Source organism: Dendrobates tinctorius, unplaced genomic scaffold (assembly GCF_039654945.1).
Source record: "Dendrobates tinctorius isolate UK_male_01 unplaced genomic scaffold, ASM3965494v1 ptg000079l, whole genome shotgun sequence".
NCBI lineage: Eukaryota > Metazoa > Chordata > Amphibia > Anura > Dendrobatidae > Dendrobates > Dendrobates tinctorius.
The window spans coordinates 3,511,291-3,535,601 of NW_027361747.1; the positions used below are offsets into that span (position 1 = coordinate 3,511,291).

The window sequence follows — 24,311 nt, forward strand, 5'->3', positions numbered from 1 at the left end:
TCGACCGCAAACCTAAGATATTTTTGGTGGTCTGGGTGGATGGGGACGTGGTAATACGCGCTTTTTAGATCGAGCGTGCACATTACCACCGCTTCTCCCAGCAACGGAATCGTGGATCTTACTGATTCCATCTTGAAGCGTTTGTATGCTACCCACTTGTTTAGGGGCTTGAGCTTTATTATGGTCCTGGTCTCCCCCGATGTTTTTTTTATTGCGAAGAGGATCGAGTAGTGTCCCCTCCCTTCTTCTTGCACGGGAACTGGCATGATTGCCTCCATTTCTAGGAGGTCCTGGATATCTAACCACATGGGGGAGGTTGGACAGAGTCGTGAGCTGGTCACTAAGAACCTGTTCGGGGGTAGGGAGTTGAACTCTATCTTGTACCCCTGAGAAATAACCTGTAGTACCCAGGGGCTGGTGGTAATCTCCCGCCATCCTCCCCTGAACTTGAGCAGTCACCCCCCTACACTGGTGGCGTCATTTTTTCCGGGAGCTAGACCCTGGGCCGGAGAAGATGGTATCTTTGATCGTATTTCTACCCTCGCCCCCATCCATCCATCGGCCTGACTTCCCCTTTCCTCTGTAGTCCGTTCTCTGGTTGTAACGGGATCTACGAAAGGGCTGATACTTTCTACGTTTCTCCTCAGGGAACCCCTTTTTTTCATCTGACGCCTTCTCTAAGATATCATCAAGCACAGATCCGAAGACTCTACCCCCCCCGAGAAGGGAATTGAGCAAAGTTTATTCTTTGACTGCATGTCACCTGACCAACTTTTAAGCCAGATAGCTCTTCTGGCTGTGTTGGACAACGATTGGCTTCTGGCCGTGAATCTAACGGACTCCGCTGAGGCGTCAGCCAAAAACCCCGTAGCTAATTTTAGCAAGGGAATGGAATTTAAAATAGTTTCCCTCGGAGTTCTATCTGACAAGTGCTCCTCCAAATCATCTATCCATAGATGCATGGAGCGTGCTACTGATGTCGCGGATATATTTGTTTTTATGACCGCCGCTGAACTTTCCCAGGCCCTCTTTAAGAGCCCGTCTGCCTTCCGATCTAGGGGCTCCTTTAAACTTGAGGAGTCTTCGAACGGAATGGCTGTCTTTTTTTGATACTCTCGCCACTGGGATATCGATCTTAGGGACCTCCTCCCAGACCTTGACCTCCTCTGGGTCAAACGGCAGGCGAAGCCTGAAGTCTCGGGGAATAGTTAATCTTTTCTCTGCTTCCTCCCATTCGTCTAATATCATAGCACGTATATGGGTATTTACTGGGAAGACCATCGAAGTCTGGGAGCGCAACCCCCCGAACATCTCATCCTGTATTGAGAGGATAGTCGGGGGTTCCACAATCTGCATAGTCTGCCGAACTGCCCCCAACAGCTCATCCATATCGCCGAATGCAAAGAGATACTTTCTTCCCCTTTCCGGGTGCTCTCTGATCTCCTCCTCCTCTGCGTCTGATTCGGACAGGATGTCCTCGGAAGACGTGCCCGACTCCCTCTGCCTCTTTCTGGATGCCTAAGGGTTCACCTGCGGAGCTTGGGGCATGGTTAGGCCGGACACCGAAGCCTGTACTTCCTCTCTAATTATTGCTCTCATGTTAGACATGAGCGTAGCCTGTTCTTCCCCCATTATGCGCTTTGTACATGCATCGCAGAGGGTCTTTTGCCATGTGTCCTTTAGCTTTTAAGAGCAAACTGGACACTTCTTATCCTTCTTCCTGGGTTCTTTCCTTTCTGAGGTGGAGGTTCCCTCCTAGAACACATAAAGTACCTGTTCTGTGGGGTCTGTCTTACTGGGGCCCTGCCATGACCTCATTTGAGGCTACTCACGTGACCCTGGCTCTCCGTTCCTGTCTCCGTCTGGTCCTCCATCCTGGATAGAGAAGGTTCCATGCGCCTGCCTGCCTGTGGAGACACCGGAACGTGTAAGTGGCCGGGGGGGGGGGGGGTGCCGTCCGGCTCTTACATCCACAGGGCCCTGCATACCGCTGCTGTCTTCCTGCTGCATCGCCGATCCGCTCCACCGCCCAGAGTCTGCCCCCTTTCACAGATGGTGCCAGCACTCCTGAACACCGGGCGGTCGCATTTAGTGACGTGACCGGAAGTCCCGCCCGCTTGGATGACGTTGCGCGCCCAGGCCTGGATGGTGTGGGCGGAAGTAGCGCGCTCTGGTCCTGGGCATGGCGCGCTGGCCTGCAGCATCACGCAGCGGGGGGAGAGGTGCAGCGATTCTCTGTCGGGGTCCGCTTGCGGGGCCAGTGGACTCCATAGAGGCGGCCCCGGTACCTGAATATCGGTGGTGGCTGTGGCGTCCGGGGTTGAGAGCCCCCTTTGGGAGGAAGCGACCCCGTCTCCAGGAGCAGCGCTACACCGGAGGGGCTGAGGGACCCTGTGCCGGGTATCAGGTGCAGAATTTCTCAGGTAGGAAGGGAAAGGCTGGGCCCTCCGATCCTGACCATCTGCGCGGAACGGACTGGATCTTCCTCTCCTCGTTCCTATCCGCAGTGGGACAGGAAAAACACTGAGGGGTGGTAGGGGGAGGATCCTTTTAAACTCTCGTGGCTTCCTGTCCCACTGCGGATGAGAAGGACGTCCTCCAGAGTGCTGTCAGGTGGTGACCTGGAAAAACTATTCTTTTAATTTAACCTGAAAAATCCACATCAAAATACTGCATGTGAACTTACCCTGCAGGTATGTGCACATTGTGTCTTTTCCAGGCGGATTCTGCCTGGAATCCACCTGAAGAAGCAGAACAAAAGCGGCCCATAAAATGAGTATAATTCACAGCAATGTCAAAACGACACTGCCGTGAGTGGGTCATGTCTTGTCACTTCTAACAACCTCAGAAACCACAAAGTGGTTAAAAGAAGGAAAAGGTTCATTCTTCGAGTGGCTTCCTAGAAGAAGTAGCCCGCTCGCTATACTTAACAGTATAGGTCGAAAGCTGCCACAAACACAACGACAATGTCACTGGCGATACCACCTCATGAAAATGACCAGTTTCCTGATTCGGCTTTGCAGGGGAAACCAGAGTGGCTGTTCCGGCGTCTGAAAGTCTCTGTGTGCACATAGCCTTAAAGTGGTTTTCCAAAAACTCATGAAACAGCAGGGAATGTGTTCAATGCACAATCCCCTGTTCTCACCTCTTTGTTCCCCCACTGCCTCATCATCATTGCTCCGGTAGTCCACAACGGTCTCGGCTTACTTCCTGCAGACTTTACGTACATCATTCATGTGACTAAGGCATGGGCCTCAGCAGTGAAGCCGACATCTCCAGCACGTGGCTTCCAAGGCCACCGATTAGCTGGAATGTCCACATGAATGATGTACTGGATGTGGTCACTGCAGGAAATTAGCACAGACCATGGGTGCCGCGATACTCTTAGGGCAGAGAGTGAGAAGGTACTTTTTATATTTCAGATGTAATCATGCCTAGGTTCCCATCTCTCTGCTATATTTTTTACATATCACAGAAAACCCATCTGATGTTAATTGTTTGGGCTTGTCTCATGTGCTGAGCATCACTCACGAGGAAAACAAACTTCAAAGCGCAAATGAGACGAGACAGTCCATGCATTATGTATGGTGGTGCCGTGTCATTACCAATCCCCCTTGCTGCAGCACTCCCTAAATTCCTGACAACATGGCAAAAACGTTGTCAACGTGTCACGGCGGAGCTGACAAGTCCTGGTCTATAGTGAGGTTCCTTCCTTACATCTCTCCTAAATGATCTGTGCTCCTGGAAAATAGGCCTTGTCTATGAGACGATGAATGTGGCTGGCATTTATCTACTCTGTGATCATCGTTCCTGATCCAATCGTGGAGGCGTCCCAAGATATCAGCCGGATGAGAGAAGGGTGATACATGAGGATACGGTGGCTGTGCCTCTCATGGAGTCTCAATAGAGAGGTGGCTGCGAAAGGTCGCTCTCCACTGAAATGAATGGGAGGTGCATATACTTCATACAACAAAGCACTTGCACCGTCAATTTATTTTATAGCTGTAGCTTTTGTGCACCATGTTAGCTTTTAGTCTTAAAGGAATTGATACAGTATTAAGCCTGGTGCCTGAGGGGGCACTGTTTGGTATACTGTGTCCCCTTGAAGAAGCTAGACATGTGAAACGCGCGTTGAGGGCAGGGACCTCAACTGTATATTTGACAACAGCTTTCTCCCATTTTTGAGAATTAGAAGTAGTGGAGTTGGTAAAGCTTCATATGGCATTTTTATTAGCCTGGGGGGTGATAGGTGGGATTGGGCTTAGATTTTGTTTTTGAGTATCATACTAAGGTAGCTATAACACATATCCGTGTCATGCAATCATATAGAAAAAGAATGTACACAGAATCACAGAATATACAAATATATTTTGTAAAATGTAACACAGAGCCTATAAAGACCATCAAGGCATGCTGAGTGAATAGAAAGTGGGGTATTAGTGGAAACTAGGAGAGATACATGAGGCCAGACAGGCTAGATGCCCAAGACTTCGTAATCGCAGAGAAAAGCCCTGTGAGGTGTCAAAGAATCATAATAATATTACAAAAGAAGGGAAATTCCTATAAAGGTTCCAGAGAAAACCCTTCAAAAACAAATTCTACTCAGCAAAACCTAAAGATAAGATGTAACTAAGGCAATACCTGAGGTCAGGGACGTGGCACACACCAAAAAGACCAGACACAAGTTTCGGCAGTTCGCCTTCTTCTGGGGTCATGTATAGTCCAAAATTTGGTATGACACAGTTTTAATTTAAAAATGGATTGTATGTAATATAGCATGTCCAGGAACAGTCCCTAGTCACATGTTCTGCAACGTGCCATCCACTCTTTTCAGATGGTAGATTCTTCATTATCAGCATTCTGTCAGCACTATAGGTCCTAGGACATCCTCATTGCTCAGCTTGCATTGCTTAATGAGAGGTTTGCAACTAAATGAAAGGTTGCATCTCTGTCTCTGTTAAGCCTGAACATAGGTTGACAGGCAGGATTAGAGAGACAAATATTGGGCCCTACTTCCGGTAATCCAACTTGCTGCTAACAAGGGCGAATTACACTTACGACAGGAGGGAGACGCTAGCGGGCCAATACTTTTGGAGTGACTTTTCAGGGGTGAGACAACATAACTTTATTAATTAAACTGTATAAAATGAATATTTGCACACTATCTATCGAATGAGATCAAGTACAGGGACCATTTAACTACGGTATATGTATTAGGACTCAACTCACCAGCAAACACCATGGGTTTCGCAGGTTTAAAGCCAGGCAGAGGCTCCACTGGATGCTTCAGCAGGTGCAGAGTGTCTCCTATCTGTGCTTCCTGTACGTCTTTCATCCCAGCGATTAGGTAACCGACTTGCCCAGCATATCTTGGAACCGAGTGTAATCAGAATATGTTATCACTATTGGTGCAGATTCAAATTGTACACTAAATATCAGGGTCACATGCACCATAAAAGCAGGTAACGCGAAGGCTCAGAGAGCCAGCACTGCACCAGATCACCACAGCTACAGTTGTATGAAGAAGTGTTTGCCCCCTGCCTGCTTCTCTGTAGGTTTGGGATTTCTTGTTAATATAGACCTTCTTTAAAAGCTGCCTTTTGTGATTACTTGTGTTATCTTTGTCTAATATTTAAATTTGTTTGGTGATCTTAAATATTATAAACATGTAAAAGAATAAGAAATCAGGAAAGGGGCAAACACTTGTTTACACAGCTGTGTATACACTAGAGGGCACTCTCTGATGTCAGTGCTGCTGCGGTTAGGTGCAATACTAGCTGTAAATAATTGGATGACTCCACAGCTCCACCTAGTGGTGGCTGCATGCAGCAAAAATAGTATTTCATCTAGTTACATTCGTCAGAAAGAAAACAAAAATCACAAATACTGCGACATTAGTCGGTACTGAATTTTGGATTTAAAACTGGACATGAATAAATGCTGATAACTTCCCATAGGATAAATACCTGTCCTGCTGATGTGATAGTCGCACAGATCAGAGCGCTCTGCTAACCGTGCTTTAACATGCCGTGCACCATCACACGGCCACAACAGATTTGGATTGAATGCCATTAAAAATACTAAATTGTCTAGAAATTTACAGAACTTTTCAGTACATAATTCATTTACTTTAAAACAGAATTCCCCTTTAGTTCTGTTGCTAGGGCTGTGGCAGGAGTGCTGGGCACCACACATGCACGCACTGTCCCACAGAAGAAATTCAGGGAAAGCAGCACCTAAAGAAGCCGCATTGCTGGACGTAGGACGAGTGCGCCATCTGGTGGCATTAATGGAATATGCGAAAATGCCGATATACTACAGCATATCCTGCACAGGGCCGCACACAACATGAAATGCAATCGATATCGGGCAAATACACTTTAAAAAGGGTTTTTACGTCTTGATTATTTTTTTAAGGCTCAAAATGCCAAAAAAAAAAACAAAACAAAAGAAGTTATGCTTGCCTCCTGGACCATCTTCAGTTTAAACACTCCTGGGTCCATGTGGGTCAATCTTCGCTTATTTTTTTTTTATCTTTGCCTTCTAAAATGCATAACTTTTTTTTTGTATTCTTCAGTCGATAGAGTTGCATCTGGGCCTGGTTTTAGAGCTGCATTTTCTATCATTAGTATTTTCTGATGTCTTTTTGTTAAAATTTTTTTGGAGAGGCAAAGTGTTAAAAAAACCAAACGGATACTGCCGATTTAATTTTTTTCTTCTTTTCATTTCGGCATTCACTATATGGGACATATATTAAGATATTAACACAATAGGACAAGCAGAATGTATTTCCAAATAAAAATCACAAATTTATTGAAAAGATTTCTTAAAATCAGTGTAAATACAGAGACCACTTAGCACAACAAGTGGAGCACACTATTGATAATATTACATAGCAGACCAAAATAAAGGGCCAAAATTATCCAAAATTTAAGTCACAAGTAATATAGCCTAACTTATATTATATGACAAATTCAATGTAGATAGTGGCCAGTCAAACAGTGACAGGTAAACAATACAAAAAACGGCATTACACTGGTCCAAAGCCCATAAGTGCTCATTTATAATAGCAAAAATTGCATAAAATAAAGAGCATATTACTTATAAAATTGAAAAGTCAATTAGCGTGCTCCACCTCGCCCCACCGCACGTTTTGTTTAGTACTTCGTCAGTGAGGCTGCGCGAAGTCTCTGGATGACCTGAAGTGAACTCGATAGCGTGGGAAAGTTTCTGAACTTTTCCCCACGCTGTCAGATCACCTACGGTCAGACGGGGACTCCATGCAGCCTCAGTGACGTCAGCGGTAGTCGTTGAGGCTACGCGGAGTTCCCGGCTGACCTGAGGTGAACTGACAGCATGGGAAAAAGATCAGAAACTTTCCCATGCTAATCAGTTCATCTCCGTGAGCCGGGGCGCCTGTGCAGACATGATGTAATTCATTCTGCAGTGGTTTACAGAGGGGCCGGTAGAATTAGCACCGGTCCCCTTTGTAAAGTAGCTAACCCCTTGTGATGGATTCCAGCGGGGGACCTGACAGAATGGCGGAGAGGTATGTATAGTTGTTTTTTTATTTTATTTTTTACAGAACAATGTTTTTTTTTAATTAGCCGAATAATAAATTTGGTCATAAACTTTGTGTATTTATTTCATTAAAATAATTTTTAATTAATGTGTATTTTTTTAATACTATAGGATTAATAGAGAGGTGTCTTATTGACACCTCTCCATTATCAACCCGGCTTAATGTCACCTTTCAACAGCAAGGCGACATTAACCCATTATTATTAACCCATGAGCCACTGCTAAAGGCCATGGGAAGAGAGAGGCTAAGTGACAGAAAAGGTGCCTTTTTTGGGGTGGCTGGGGGCAGATTTTTTTTTTTTTTTTAGCCGGGGGGCCCAAAAACAATGGTCCCTCTCCAGGCTTAATATCTGCCCTCACTCACTGGCTTTCCCTCTCTGGCGGAGAAAATTGCGCGGGAGCCCACGCAATTTTTTTTCCGCGATTATAGCCTTAAAAATGTAACCCCTAGAGTTCCAAATTTTTCCTAACACAAACTACTAAATTGATTAAACTCTGACATATATAGAAATCGCTTTGATATGACATGGTTTACTATATGTAAACCATGTGTCATATGTCGGGTTCGGGAATGATTTTACTGAAAAGCCGGCAGTTGATCTAGCGGCTATTATGCTATGTAGAACCCTATTATATATATATATATATATAGATATATATTACACACATACATACTGTATACACACATACATTATATAATTCTGTCTGTAATGGAAATCCCGCATTGCTGATTGGTCAAGCCCGGCCAGGCGCGACCAATCAGCGACAGGCGCAGTCCGGCCGCAAATTGGCACGGAATTTGAATGACGCACGCCATCGCTACCGTCGAGAGATCTGCTGATCTCCCAACGATTGCCACAGGTCATCTCCTGCTGCACGGAGGTCAGCAGCGACGCAGCCGGGAGATGACTGGCACAGCGCTCAATGTGCGGATGGTATCCAGGGTCTGGAGACTCTCCTCCAGGCCCTGGGTACCATAAACCTGTAACAATAGAATTAAAATAAAAAATATTGATATACTCACCTTCCGACGGCCCCCGGACTCTTTCCCTCCTCTCACCACTCTCCCGGCATCTTCCAGTCCCAGTAATGCTTTGCGCGAAAGACCGCTGATGACGTCGCTCTGTCGCGAGAGTGACATCTCCGGTCCTTTGCGCTAGGCATTACTGGGACCGGAAGAGGCCGGGAGCGTGGAGAGGAGATCGGGGGCTGTCAGAAGGTGAGAATAACCTTTTCTTAAAGTTTTTTTTATTCCAGAATACCTGATGCGTTAGAATCGGGCCACCATCTAGTGTGTGTGTGTGTGTGTGTGTGTGTGTGTGTGTGTGTGTGTGTATGTATATATATATATATATATATATATATATATATATATATATATATATATATATATATATATATATATATATATATATATATATATGTATATATATATATATATATATATATATATACACACATATACACACACACACATTCATTCTATGTGTATATATCTATTGTTTCGATTCATGTCAGTGTGATTTTACTGTACAGCCCACTGAATTGCCGGCTTTTAAAAAGCGGCAGTCGGATCCGGCAAAAAAATGGATCCGTCTCATCAGTTTTTCACAATCTGCGACGGATAGTCGGACTGTATCTGACGCCAAAAAACTGATATGTGAAAGGGGTCTTAAGGGGGTTTTACACATAGCGATATCGCTAGCAATATCGCTAAACCGTCACTGGTTTTGTGACGTTATAGCGATATCGCTAGCGATATCGCCATGTGTGATACTTACCTCCGACCGGCTCCCCCGCTGTCCATCGCTGATCGCGCGAGATTGGGCGGCTCCATTTCTCATCGTCAGCTTCCTGCTGTGACGACGAGCGACGCGTGGAGGCGGGCGGGAGGACGCCAGGATCGCTGTGTGTGAAAGGCGAGTATCGTGCGCTGCGCCGCTGCTGTATCGCTGTGAGGTCTGCCTGTGTGACAGCTCACTAGCGATCATTTAGCGATCCTGACCGGGTCAGATCGCTGGTGTATTGCTAAATGTAAAAGGGCCTTTAGACTCGGGTGCCAGCTGTTTATAACACAGCCAGCACCTGAGTGATATGGACAGGGATCATCTCGAGGTTGACTTTTAGGCTGGAGTCACACTGTCGTATTTCTCGTGCGATAATTGCATCGCATCGCAAGGAATGGCCGGCACCTCTCCTGACCTGAGCATGACAGCGTGATGGATTACTATGCAGCTGTCAAGCTCAGGTCAGGAGAGTCGACAGCCAGTGTGAGTTTTATGATGCGATTCTTGCATTACGTCTCTGCCCTTACACAAAGTGCTGCAATTTGAAACCTGGCCACAGTAGGCGCTGGAGTATGCCCAAGTATGCCAGGTGCTTTCTTCAATTATCCCTCGCCGCTCCAGTTCCGTCGCTTCCAATGTCCCCCAAGAAGTCTCTACTTCCCGACTCCCACAACACACACATACAATGCTGAGAGAAGTACATTCTCTTGTGAAGTGATGGCAAAGTGATCACTTTGTAATGATATAACATGGCTTTATAACTGATGGGGAGTCGTACCCCTTTAACCCACATTGATCTGAGGGGGATGGGGTCTTTCCCTGCACAGCAGCTGTACAAGGAGTTGACGCTATGCTGCATTTACCCAGTACAGTGACTGGCAGGATCCCCCCAAAATTTCTTATACAATGACAAAGATCGCTTAAAAGGTCCTCCTGAGCATAAACGGGTCATAGACAGCAGATGCATTGGGCTCTGCAGAGCAATACTGCTTCAGAACGATGGACGACCTCTTACGGTATGTGCACGCGATCTGGAAGTGACGGCACTATGAACGCAGCACATGTCCGCTGCATCCAAAGTGCTACCAGGTATTGAACGCACGTGAATCCTCATGTCATCTCTAAAACGTGCATCCAATACATTGTACAGGTGAAATTTATCTTGCAGAGGCTCGCGTCTCCACAAGATAGACATGCTGCGGTCTGGAGAGACACGCCGCATGTCCGTCTCTGCTGCGGGCATCTCTGGATGCATAGAGATGGGATTTCTTGAAGTCCATCGACTACGCTGTAACATCTGGACGCTGCACAAGTACACAGCGTCCAATCCGCAGCGTTTACTGATAGTGTGCACATACCCTTAGGACTTTGAGGATGGGGCAGCTTTTGTCTTCTCAGTGATACAATCAGGAAGGAGATGTGGCGTGAGGCAATCCCAGTCTATATCTGATCTAAACTTCAGTACCGAGGGCTGATTGGCCAAGACAGAGGAAAAGGCTAAGAAAATTATTAAAACTTACAGTTTTTCGGCTGGCACTTCCTCTGGGGTCAGTATGCCAACCTCATTGACTTCATAGCACTTGCCGGAGTGGGCAGACACGATTTTATTGCCCTTACACACGTCCCCTCCACACAGGGCAATGCTGGCCACGACGCCTCTGTAGTGATCAAACGTGGAGTCAAACAGCAGGGCTTTAAGTGGGCTGCCCTTTTCAATCTTGGGACTAAAACACAAAAAAAAGGCATCCTGTTAGAAGGGGTGAGGAGCCAGAGTCCTCTAAACTCCCTCTAAACGGTCCGAAAACAGAAACTGTGGGAACAATAAAATCCACTTTGCGTTCAGTAAACTTACAGTCAAGGGTTTGACGAAATTATCTATACTCTTGTGTCTCCAGAAAGCATAGCGTATGAGAAGAGGTCAGCAGTTTGTGACTCTCCTGCTGTAGTGAACCTAGAGGTCCCAGCAGGCCGACAGTCTCTCGGCAAATCATGGTGGAAGCCACAATTTCACAAAAATAACACTAGAGGATACATGTCAGAGATATGAGGCTGCCACTTGGATTTCTACCACTAATATGCAATCTGACATGGAGCGGATCTGCACGTGGATGAGCCCTATTCTCTGGGTGCAGATTCGCCATCTTTTCAAAAGCAATCTGTGAATGTCCTACTCTTTCATTCAGATTCTATGTGGCTCTGCAGCGCATCTGTGTAGAACAAGTGGTCAATCAAAATACCAGGGCGTGCTTAGAGCTGTCCCGTCGCTCTCGATATAGTGAGCGGTGCTGTGATCTATGACTGTAGTCGCTCCATGCACCATGATGACAGATGGCCGGCGGCTGCAGGGAGGAAAGAAGTTGATTTTCTCCCGGTTACCTGCACTATCAATAAGGCGGTCAAGTAGCACTGTAAAGCTATTTACCTGCAGATTAACCCTATTTCTGCATTTTCCAAGGTCACCGGCTCCCTTTAATTAAGAGAAGATCTGAGAAAGCTGAATTAGTCTGTACTCACGGTGGAAGCCTCCTGACAACTTCTTGAAGAACTGTTTCCACATTTGTTCCAAGCTTCGCCGAGATCTAATAGAAACAGAGAAATGCATTTCTTAATACAGTTTAAAACTCGGCTCTAACAAATCAGAAGAAATTAAACCCGTTTGAAGCTGACAAGCAACAAAGCCCCTCCGTAAGCCACGCAGAACACGGTTAATTATGTTGTCTGACGGTGATTAAAGGAACCCGTCATGTTGAAAATGGTTAGAGGAGAGGAGCTGATCAGACTGACAGATCTATAAAATTTGCAATTTATTCAGTGAAAGTCCTGCTGTTGGTAAAAATAAGTCCAGTGGGTGGTCCTACTCCGTGACTGACAGTTCCCTGTGTGACTGTGCATGCAGAGATAGCTGTCACTCACTAGTAGGACCGCCCACTGGACTCGTATATACAAACAGCAGGATTTCAATGACTAAATTACAAGCTATCACTGCATCTTTTCACACAAACCTATATATCGTTCTGCTCGGCTTCTCCTTCCCTATAGCATGCTGCCCACAGATGAGACTGCAGGTACAATGTGACAAGAATCTTTTCCATTTCTCTGAGCCCACCAGAGTTTTCTTATTTCAGGCGCACATTACCATACATTCAGGGTAGCGCCAGCATGAAAACTTCACAAGCACAAGGAGAATATATAAAGTCCAATTAATCTCGACGTCACTGTGCTTGAAGATTTGCACAAGATTAGAAAAAAACCTTGGTGCCTTCTTCCAAAAACTGCACCCACCTAGGCTGCAATACCACAAACCACCTCTGATCAAGTCTGACAGTGTTCTTGGTGAAGAGTCAAATAGTCAAGAGCAAACGGCATATGCTCATGTGCTAAGCGAGGGTCTTCAGCGTGCTCAAAAATATGTTAAAATCCCCGCGGCTGCTGTTCGATAGCCACAAAACATGCAGGGATTGCCTGTTTGTTAGGCAATCCCTGCTGCCGAACAGCCGCAAGACATGCAGGGGCGCGGACACGAACATATTTGGAGCACGCTGAAGACACTCAGAACACAAGCATGGTCAGATAACACCTTATCCAAGCACGTTTGATCATCACCACTATAAAATTCTTTAAAAAAAAAAAAAGTATCATAAGGAGAATTTCTCAGGTCAGTTTTGCTTGTGTTACCATTATTTGTGTCAAATGTACGACGTTTGATAAATGTCTATGTAGCAGTTCTAGCTTTACCCACTTTTTACGCCATCGTCGTTCTTAGACCTATTTGTGTAGCTTACTAAGCCCACTTTTTAAAAGATGCAAGAGTGGTGTAAAATAAGAAGTTGTCCTTTTTTGTGCAAGAGTGATGTGTGACAAAATAAATGGCTTTTTTTAAACACCAAATACTGGTGTAAATGCCTCGATACTTTGCCCCCTTTGTCCCTTTTCCAGCCCGAATATGTAGAAGGCGATAAATCAGACAAGGCACTGAGAGCGGAGTTGAATTGGTCTACGGGAACGATTTCGATCTGGAGCACATCGTACCCGGATACAGTCACTGGCCGGGATGTCAAACATCTTCTCGATTTGTTTCTCCACTCTCTCCGGATCTGCGTTCTTCAAGTCTATCTAAAAAGCAAAAAAAAGTAGAGTTACGAATGATTTATCAAAGCTGGGCAACATCTAAAAACTAGATCATAAAACTGGCATAAAATATAGTGCTGAGCAAGAGTTCAGGAAGCGATGTACAACGGACGTCGGCCTCTAAAAGGGGTTTTCTAATCGTACAAATAAAACAACTCGTAATTTAATTCTTCTTACAAATCTTATTCTTTCTCGAGCATGGAGGAATTTTAGTTTTGTCATTTACTGCTCATGACTTCATCTGCCGGCCACCTCAGAGGCGGAGCGCGCGCTTGCAAACTGTTGGAGGCTGCTGTAATCACAGGACACAAGCACGCAGCATGGCATTTCCTATTGGGAGAAGACTATGAGCAGGGAGGAATTAAAGGGCGACAGTAATGAAAGTCTCCTCCTACTCCGCTCCACATTGAAATGAATAGTGTGCATCCCGCCAGTGAGAGAAGCCAACGCGCTGCACACAGCGGACAATTGATCGTCCATACGTAGGTTTTGGGTTGTTACACTAAGTTATTACCAGAACTGGGGAAAAAAAAAAGTTTGGGGTGAATCCCCCTTCATTACTGCACAACTGGCTCAGAGTGATCGGTACTAGGATCAGCAGGAGTGCCGGCGTCGTTCACAGCGTCACCTGCTGCGGGACTGAAGGAGTTTGATCGCGTTCGACTCTGGAAGCTTTTTACCTTGTTTATGACGGGAATAATTGAAAGCTGCGCTTCAAAGGCGAGGAAGAAGTTTGCCACCGTCTGTGCTTGAATACCCTTAAGGAGGGAAAAAAATTATAAATACTGAAACATCTAAATGCATTAGAACATCAAACCTGGTGAAACGGTAAATGACTTGTCCTCCAGGGACACAGGCTACTGACATTCAGTAATCATCTAATAGGAACTTTACATTTTATGTGATCACCACGTTAGAATGTAAATGAAGAAAAACACAACACAACTCTTTGCCGACATTTCATGTTTTATAGAACAGGATTTCAGTAGAATTACACGACTGATTTACTATATATGCACCACAGCCTTCATTTTCTGCTACATAGCACCAACATCTTCTGTATCTCTGCAATCCCCAATATCATGACCTCAATGGGGGTCACTATCAAATTCTCCCATACCATTAGTACCAGGGCCAGTTTCAGAAGAGGACTGGTCGGGTCTCTTTTAATATCTAGACAAAACCTTTTATAGAAACAAAATGTACACATACCCTGCTGTAAGACATAGTGCAACACATATATAGTGCATGTTCACGAGTCCCCTCCCTTTCTTTGGGCTGGGCATTACATTCACTGTGGCTTGCAAATGTATTCACCCCCTTGGCATTTTATCCATTTTGTTACATTACACCTCTGTTCAAATAACTTGCAGAGAAATAGGCTTGTAAAGTTTAAGTTATAATATATTTTACAGTTTCACTGGATGTTACCAGAGATTTGTCCCTGGGGGTGTGCACTTATCCTCCATGTGATTGACCAATAATAGACAGGAGGCATCATGCAAGGGAGAAAAGAACACGCCCTCCTCCCTCACTGATCTCTACGGCTACTTTGTATAGATTCAGCAGAGCTGAGTTATGTATTATTACAAACACTTCCAGATCTCACCTCACAGTGCTGAAAACTCTCACAACGACCGCCATGACAGGAGATCTGGAAGCTTTTTGGTCAACCTCATGCAGGGAAAGATGTATAAATCCCCAAAGATGAATTTTTGGTGGCACGCTGTTGAACTATTACATAAATTATAATCTAAAACTTTAAGAGCCAACGTCTCCGCAACAAAGAAGACAAAGATAAAAAAAAAAAAAAAAAAATCTACATTTCACTCAGCTCTGCAGCCACTATTTCATGATGTGGCCAATTTAATATTTTCAAACTGCTGAAGGATCCTCTTTAACCCCTTTACCCCCAAGGGTGGTTTGCATATTAATGACCGGGCCAATTTTTACAATTCTGACCACTGTCCCTTTATGGAGGTAATAACTCTGGAACGCTTCCATGGATCCCGGTGATTCTGACATTGTTTTTCTCGTGACATATTGTACTTCATGATAGTGGTGAAATTTATTTGGTATGACTTGTGTTTGTGAAAAAAATGGAAATTTGGTGAAAATTTCACAATTTTACAATATTAAATTTTCATGCCCTTAAATCACAGAGATATGTCACACAGGATACTTAATAAGTAACATTTCCCACGTTTACTTTACATCAGCACAATTCTGGAACCAAATTTTTTTTTTGTTAGGAAGTTATAAGGGTTAAAAGTTGACCAGCAATTTCTCATTTTTAAAGGGAACCCCCTGTGCTGCCGTCTGTGCCCCGCCTCCCATAGCCATCCATCATGCCCCTGCTCTGCCGTCTTTGCCCCGCCTCCCATAGCCGTCCATCATGCCCCTGCTCTGCCGTCTGTGCCCCGCCACCCATAACCGTCCATCATGCCCCTGCTCTGCCGTCTGTGCCCCGCCTCCCATAGCCGTCCATCATGCCCCTGTGCTGCCGTCTGTGCCCCGCCTCCCATAGCCATCCATCATGCTCCTGCTCTGCCATCTGTGCCCCGCCTCCCATAACCGTCCATCATGCCCCTGCCCCGCCTCCCATAGCCATCCATCATGCTCTTGCTCTGCTTCTGTTCCCCGCCTCCTGCTCTGTGAAAACAGTTCTCGAACGGACATCAGGCGATCACGCCTGCGTGTTGTGGAGGCCCCAGATCCTGCCCCGAAGTATGAATACATCATAACACACACACTGCGGGGCAGTATCTGGGGCCTCCACAACACGCAGGCGTGATCGCCTGATGTCCGTTCACGGGCAGCGTGCACTGCGCATGCCCGAGAACTGTTTTCACAGAGCAGGCGCTGGCACAGGAGACAGAAGGAGGCAGTTTACAGACTATTTTACATCATTATTCTTGCATCGCTTTATTCTGAGAGCTATAACTTTTTTATTTTTTCGCTGATGGCACTGTATGGCAGCTTGTTTTTTGTGGGACAAGATGACGTTTTCAGCGGTACCATGTTTATTTATATTAGTCTTTTTGATTGCATGTTATTCCATCTTTTGTTCGGCGGTATGATGATAAAGCATTGTTTGCTTGTTTTTTATAATGGGGTTAACTAGTGGGACAGTTTTATAGGTCGGGTTGTTACGGTCGCGGCAATACTAAATATGTGTTCTTTTATTGTTTTGATTTTTTTTACCAAAATATTTATTTATTGATGGAATAAATATTGATTTTTTATTATTATTTTTTAAAAATATTTTTTACAATTATTTCTTTTTTTTATTTCATTCTTACTTTTTCACTTTGTCCCACTATGGGACACTCATTTTGTGGTTTGTGACACTCAGAGCTGCATGTCATCGCTGCACTTTCTGCACACTGACCTGAGAAATTTCCTGACATGCACTGCGCATGACAGGAAGTCTCTCAGCTCTGGTAACCCGGATGTCGTCCAAAGGGGACAAATACGCGGATTCCAGTGATTTGTGACTTACTGGGCTGCTTTATGCAGTGTTGATAAAATCCCTGTTTTATCAGCTGCAGATGTACCAGATCTCTGAATGCCAAGCGCTATATAACCCCGTCCACAGCAGGGATTGACAGCTTTCTGCCTATGTACAGGGTACACAGAAAGCTACCAATCAATGGTGGAGGCAGAGTTATACAGAACTCATGAATGTGGAGGACTACATGGCAGTGGGTTTACTAGTCCTCCTGCTGATAAAACTACAAGAAGCCCAGTAAGGGACGCATGGCTGGAATCAGAGTCTCAGTCTCTATGATCAGAGCCTAATAAGAGTATAGATGCAAGTATATAATATATCTGGAAGAATAAGGAAGTAATCAGTATATCAAATTATATCTACATTATAGGTAGCCTACGCATTAGAATTACATTCAGCGGTCACTAAGAAAAAATAAATAAGTACCTCATTTGCGTCGACTACCAATAATACACCTTGGCAAGCAGAAAGGGACCTTGAAACTTCGTAGCTAAAATCGACATGACCCTTCAAAAGCACAAAAATGTACAAAAATGTTAAGAGGGAAAACATGGATTGATGGATACAAGGTGCATTCTTAAATAAGTTGCGATCTTGGCACAGCCTATAGGCTATTCTGTGGGGGTCTGACAACCGGGACCTCCAATGATCAGAAGAATATGTGTCTTGCGTCCCCTATTTGAATGGAGTGGTGGTGGTACCATTGCCTACGGGACTGATGGAGATAGCTGAGCACTGGATTTGAAAGGAGCAGCAGTGCACATGCTCCTCCGCGTAATGACTTGTGTAACCGATTTCCTGTGATTGGGAGTCCCAGAGATGGGTCCCCCTGTAGTGTCGGTGGTGGGGTGCCGAGCTGGGGGGGGGGTGGTCCTACTTTTGTACCGCGCAGAGATGATGACAGAGACACGATGAGGCAGATTCTGGGTGCAACAGGTCCAAGTTTATTTCATTACTTGCCGTCCGCCTGACGGCCTCCGTAGCACACCGCACGTTTCTTCACTTATCGGCCCTCCGTTTCCAGAGCCGTTTACACACCGTACTTTTACAATAAGGACGTACATATGCGCACTGTCCCTCCTTCACTTGTTCGACGCTCCTGCCAGGTCCGCCACTGTGGCCGCCCTAGGCCCAATAACCAACAGCGCTTTCACTGGTCAGTCGTCGTGTCAAATACGGTATATGGCACTCACTGCCTCGTCCCTTCTGCGGTATCTTTCTGTCAGGACCACCCCCTGACGTTTCCCTCTCCTCAGTCCCCTTGGTCGGATTCTCCTCAGGACACACAGACTGGCGAAGTCCTCCTGTCACCTGGGCTCCCCCTGGGGACTGGAATCTTCTGGAACCCTCCCTCAGAATTTATAACTTCCCCGGTTCCTTGAAACTGTCACTAACTGTCACCACGCCCCCCATGACCAACGGTTTCTAAAGCCCTAAGCTGCTGTAAAGTCCTTTACTCACACTCCACCCTGCCATCTAATGGTCATCCCAAGGTACTGCACATCCACTACACTTTCCTAGTTGTTTCCCCACTGTAATCACTGACTCCTACCTACACTGTGCAAACCTATCTTTCTTCACTCTGACTAGTCCGTCCGTCCGTCAGGTCACCTTCCCTACACTCCCCCTTCCTTTGTCCATTGTCGTCCTCGACAATCGTCATCCCTGCCTTCGTCGTTCTGAATCTACACCTACATTCTGTTGTCGGACCAGAAGTTGAGCCAAACCCACTATCTGCGGGGGCCGAACCACACTGGGAGCACTAAGCTCTGAGCAGCCTACTGCTACTCACCAGCGCGCACGCCACATGACAACGTCTTTCAAATTGGGCAAGGTACACCCGTATTCTCTCTACGGCGTGTATCTTTCCCCTACTCTCCCCTACTGTTACCTTTCACTATCCGGTACGCCATGATCGAGGCCACTCACCTACCAGATCATTGCCGGCGCCCGCCTTTCCTTCTTCAGGGGTGTCCGTGGCGTCGGGGACCTGACCTAGGACGGCTGTCTTTCTCACATCTTCCCATTCATTTTCCTTCTTTCAATTACATGTCATGGTCGGCATCCCGGTCTCCCAGACCTCAACTCTTAGATCCCTACCGGATCTCACACTTTCCTTTGGTCCCGCAGACCTTCCCTTACCCGGACCTGTTGCATTTTACCTTGGCATATTATACATCAAACAACTTTATAATAGCACAAGTACCCATTTTTTTTATAATTTTTTTTTTTCCATTTTCTCTTACTTTTAAAACCAAAATATAACATAACATTGCATTTCCTCTTTCTTCCTCCCCCCCTTCCTTGGACCTGGACACTCCTCCACTTTTCCGTATCCCCGTTCTGTCAGGTAAACATATTTTCGTATATAAAGAACATAGAAAGAAGAAAGAAAGAGAGAGAAAATAGTTGCATCAGTTAAACAACAACAAAACTTTTTCTAAATGCAACTGTCCTTATAATCTGCACAACGGTGCATCGAACTCCTGACAGTCTATACCACTCTCAATGGACAGAGGTGAGGGCTCCACGGGGATACTGAGGGTGTCCATTCAAGTCCTCTTCTTTTCCATGACGGCCTCTCCTTGAGTGTGGAGCAGGTTCCACACTTCCTGCTCCCGGGCCATTTTCTTCCTGATCACCTCCGCTTCCCACACGGAGGGAACAGCACGGGCCCTGGAGTCCGGTGGGCGGGACTCCGCTGAAAAAGACCGCAAGACAGAAACGGCCGAAGATTTCTGCGGCCCAGCAGCCGCTGGGGTCAGGTGGCAAATGGGGAGAACCGGGTCCTCGGGGGCTGGAATCACAGGGCCCGCTAAATCGGTCGCAGCCGACTCCAGCAGCGGCATAACCGCGGCCTCAGGACAGGCCGCATCCACTACTTCCAACGGAGTCGGAATAACGGCCGATTTCAACAATGCAGCTGCTATTAGCAGGGAAAGCGCAGCAGCATCTTCTTTGGGTGAGCTCTGCACTGGTGACTCCGGGCGGGGTAGTTCGGGGACATGAGCGGGGACCTCGCTCAGCTCTGCATACACCACGGGGCCCGTGGTAACTAGGCCTTCCGGTGCGCAGGGGGCCGCGTGCTGCAGCAGAATGGTGGGGGCCGCTTGTGGAGGCACTGGTAGGGCCGGGGGTACTCTCACCTTCCCTGGCGCTGCGGCCTCCGTTCCATCATCACGCAGTTTCCCCCGCAGCCTCCGTTCCTTGCTCCACTGTCCTGCGGGCCTTCCCTCCGGACTCGGGGGCTCCGCTGAGAAGTCCTCTGCTGGTATTGGTGGCAGCCGTTCTCGCTGACTCCCCTCAGGCTCCGCTCCCCGGCTCAGCATCCCGCTGCCTGCCCGTAAATCTGAAGATGACTTCTGGTGCAGCTCCATCTCCTGCCGCCACTGCCACTCTAGGCGGGCAATGCCCCGACACCTGCAGAGTCTCATACCGTCCGTTGGGCAGCACTCGAATGGCATCAGACAGCCGCAGCCAAGTTTTTCTTCTGTGCCACTCCCTCTGTGAGGTGAGGTGTCGGCAGGCCTCTCCACCATCCTGTCAGGGTCCAATATATGGAAGCGTCGATTTCCAGGCACATACTGCTTCCTTTTGGGGTACGTTGGAGGGGGTCCCAGTCCATTCAACACGACTGCAAACACCCGGACCTCTCCTCTGCGCTGAAGCAACACCGCCATACTGCACAGTACCTGGTACCGCCCCGGATCCTCCGCTGGCCACACAGATCCGACACAGCGTCCCAATTTGTAATCCACAGGTCAGTAATTGGTAGTCCACAGGTGTTTATAATCCGAAATAGAGCAGTCCAAGTTTTCCTCAGTACTTCAGTTGCAGGCCTGCCGCAGAAGATAGCGTATTAGCGGCGGCGATCCTGCCGACTACGCCAAATGTAGTGTCGGTGGTGGGGTGCCGAGCTGGGGGGGGGTGGTCCTACTTTTGTACCGCGCAGAGATGATGACAGAGACACGATGAGGCAGATTCTGGGTGCAACAGGTCCAAGTTTATTTCATTACTTGCCGTCCGCCTGACGGCCTCCGTAGCACACCGCACGTTTCTTCACTTATCGGCCCTCCGTTTCCAGAGCCGTTTACACACCGTACTTTTACAATAAGGACGTACATATGCGTACTGTCCCTCCTTCACTTGTTCGACGCTCCTGCCAGGTCCGCCACTGTGGCCGCCCTAGGCCCAATAACCAACAGCGCTTTCACTGGTCAGTCGTCGTGTCAAATACGGTATATGGCACTCACTGCCTCGTCTCTTCTGCGGTATCTTTCTGTCAGGACCACCCCCTGACGTTTCCCTCTCCTCAGTCCCCTTGGTCGGATTCTCCTCAGGACACACAGACTGGCGAAGTCCTCCTGTCACCTGGGCTCCCCCTGGGGACTGGAATCTTCTGGAACCCTCCCTCAGAATTTATAACTTCCCCGGTTCCTTGAAACTGTCACTAACTGTCACCACGCCCCCCCTGACCAACGGTTTCTAAAGCCCTAAGCTGCTGTAAAGTCCTTTACTCACACTCCACCCTGCCATCTAATGGTCATCCCAAGGTACTGCACGTCCACTACACTTTCCTAGTTGTTTCCCCACTGTAATCACTGACTCCTACCTACACTGTGCAAACCTATCTTTCTTCACTCTGACTAGTCCGTCCGTCCGTCAGGTCACCTTCCCTACACCCCAGCAATTAGCAAGCCATCTATTCTGTGAAGAAGGGAAAATTTGTAATCTGGAAGCAATCCCTTTAACTTCTAAATAATGAAGACCTCTTATTGGGGTCTATAGAAAAACGGTGTTGTATCTCTAATATTACTACACAACTCATTCTGCATCCGCGCATCCAAAGCATGACAACAGAGAAACGACGCAAAAGGAAATGTCACCGTAACTCACCGGAGTGTCGATCAGGTTCAGGAGATACTTCTTCGCCTCGTAAGTGTAAAACAGAGACGCAGTCTGGGCCTTCACCGTAATCCCGCGCTCTCTCTCCACCTGCAGCTTGTCGAGAACTTGCTTATTGGAGGCAGCTTTTGGAATGCACCCTGTGGGAAGGAGTGAGATAATCCACACCGTAAGGCCGTGACGGCAGGGTAGTCTGCCCCTCCATACCCCTAATGTTAGCTTGGTGGCTGTGTTTTATGCATGTATTTTATGTGGAAACCCTCTTCATGTGTACAGCAGCCAGGAACGAATGGTGCTTAAGAGATGATAGTAGAGTAAGGCCTCATTCAGACCTCAGTGATTTCTCCTGCAGGTAAAAAAATTTTACCGATTTTCAACAGCTTTGGTTATTGTGTCAATTTTTCTTAAGTTTCATCAGCTTTATTTTGAATACAAGAAGTTTTGAACCCGGATTTGGATCAAAATCTGGCAAGTGTCCACGTTTTGGTGAAAAATACTATGTCTGCCGAAATACGCGAGCAACCCTAGACTATAATAGATCCGAGCTCTACCTGTGACAACAAGGACAAAGCGCATACAAGTTCCAACATTTCATTCTATAAGTCTACATCAATAGTTAGGTAATATGCCAAATTGTTGCTTTTTTTGTTCAGGTTTTGCTTGTATGGAGGAAAAGCCATCAGTGCTACTATGTCTATGGTGCGCCATTAGGCTAGGGCTACCTTGTGACAAAGTGTGGTGCTACTGATTGAGCAAAGGCTCCAGTCCAAAGCAATACACTGATTTTAAAAGGAAATCTGTTAGATCAACCCTCTCAAACCTCTGATGTGGGCATGCAGGCCTTTCAAATGTAAGCCAATCAACACCTTTATATCTTATATCTGTTGCTGCATTCCTAAATGATTAGTATTTTAGTTCACATGTAAACAAGGAGTGAAGTCTCTTTCTCCTGAGGTGGTCTCCCCCCTTCAAGCACCAATCTCTTTAGACTACGTTCCCAGGATGAGCTTATGCTTAATTTTTGATGTTGCAGAATTTCTGCACCTATTAGGTAAAATAGGTTACTTGCATTTTTTTTCCCAAAACTTCTCCAACATCAGAAACTCACGGTGGGAATGTAATCTTAGTGTCACTGATAGCTCACACTGTGTGACGTCAGGAGCCAAGCTAAGAAAATTAGACAGTGAGCTATCAATCAAGCTAAAGAGGCTAGTGCTGGGCGGGCGAATAGCTTCAACAGGCGGAGGCTTGGGAAGTGCTCTGTTATGCCCAGAGCACTCGGGAACGCAGCAGGAGACAAAAGATATAGAGATATTGCTGGATCTACTTTTTAAAACCTGCATGATCATGAATGGGAATTGGGGGGGAGGGGTATATCTGATGGATTCCCTTAAATTATTAAATGTCCGTTGCAGTTAACATAGTTGCATACTATTTAATCATTAGCACGACAAAAGGTCGCACATCAAGCCCTAGTAAAATAGAAGCCAAAAAAAAGTTTCCTTAGAGGAGTTATAAAGGCGTCTTGTCATTATAGATTAGTATACCAAAAAATAGGGATTTTTGTGTACTCACCGTAAAATCCTTTTCTCTGAGCCAATCATTGGGGGACACAGACAGTGGGTGTTATGCTGCTTGCCACTAGGCGGACACTAAGTAACACAGAAAAAAGTTAACTCCTCCCCTGCAGTATACACCCTCTCGCTGGCTAGGAATTCACCAGTTCGGTGAAAAAGCAGTAGGAGCATTAAACAAATCAAAACCTAAGAATGCTACAGTGAGCCAATAGGCTAAACAGGGTGGGTGCTGTGTCCCCCAATGATTGGCTCGGAGAAAAGGATTTTACGGTGAGTACACAAAAAACCCTATTTCTCCTACGCCTCATTGGGGGACACAGACAGTGGGACGTCCTAAAGCAGTCCCTGGGTGGGGAGCATACAACTGCTAATACCCCATGTACCAGTGAGTCAACTCTGCGGTACTGCCGATTGCAGGATGCGTCTGCCAAGAGCTGCGTCCGCAGAGGCCTGAGAATGAATTTGGTAATGTTTTGTAAAGGTATGCAGGCTGGACCAAGTCGCAGCTTTGCCGACCTGTTTTGCCGACGAATAGTGCCAAATGGCCCAAGAGGCGCCCACTGAGCGGGAAGAATGTTCCTTAATCCCTGCTGGGACAGGTGTGTACTAGACACGGTAGGATTCCTGAATAGTGAAGCGAATCCACCTGGATAGCGTGGCTTTTGAAGTGTCTAGACCATTCCTATGCCCCTGTGGAAGTATGATCAGGGCATCTGACTTGTGGAAGGGGGCCGTCCGCGAGATGTACAGTCTCAGAGCCTTAACCACATCCATGGTGTGGAGAACCCTCTCAATGCAATGGACTGGTGCCGGACAGAAGGA

The 24,311-nt window shown here is 46.6% G+C and overlaps 1 protein-coding gene across 5 annotated transcripts in view; it reads right to left on the reverse strand.

The window, feature by feature from the left end:
* The window catches only part of GUF1 (GTP binding elongation factor GUF1), a 90,393-nt gene that overhangs the window by 33,196 nt on the left and 32,886 nt on the right, over window positions 1–24,311 (reverse strand). For 4 of the 5 annotated variants that reach the window (XM_073583448.1, XM_073583445.1, XM_073583449.1 and 1 more), the window contains 7 exons: window positions 21,904–22,052; window positions 17,434–17,514; window positions 14,177–14,254; window positions 13,398–13,481; window positions 11,883–11,947; window positions 10,889–11,092; window positions 5,230–5,369 (listed from right to left, as the gene is read on the reverse strand). In XM_073583448.1, coding sequence (XP_073439549.1) covers window positions 5,230–5,369; window positions 10,889–11,092; window positions 11,883–11,947; window positions 13,398–13,481; window positions 14,177–14,254; window positions 17,434–17,514; window positions 21,904–22,052 — 801 coding nt within the window. The remainder of the gene's footprint in view (window positions 1–5,229; window positions 5,370–10,888; window positions 11,093–11,882; window positions 11,948–13,397; window positions 13,482–14,176; window positions 14,255–17,433; window positions 17,515–21,903; window positions 22,053–24,311) is intronic. The other variant, XM_073583446.1, reaches the window with a different exon arrangement.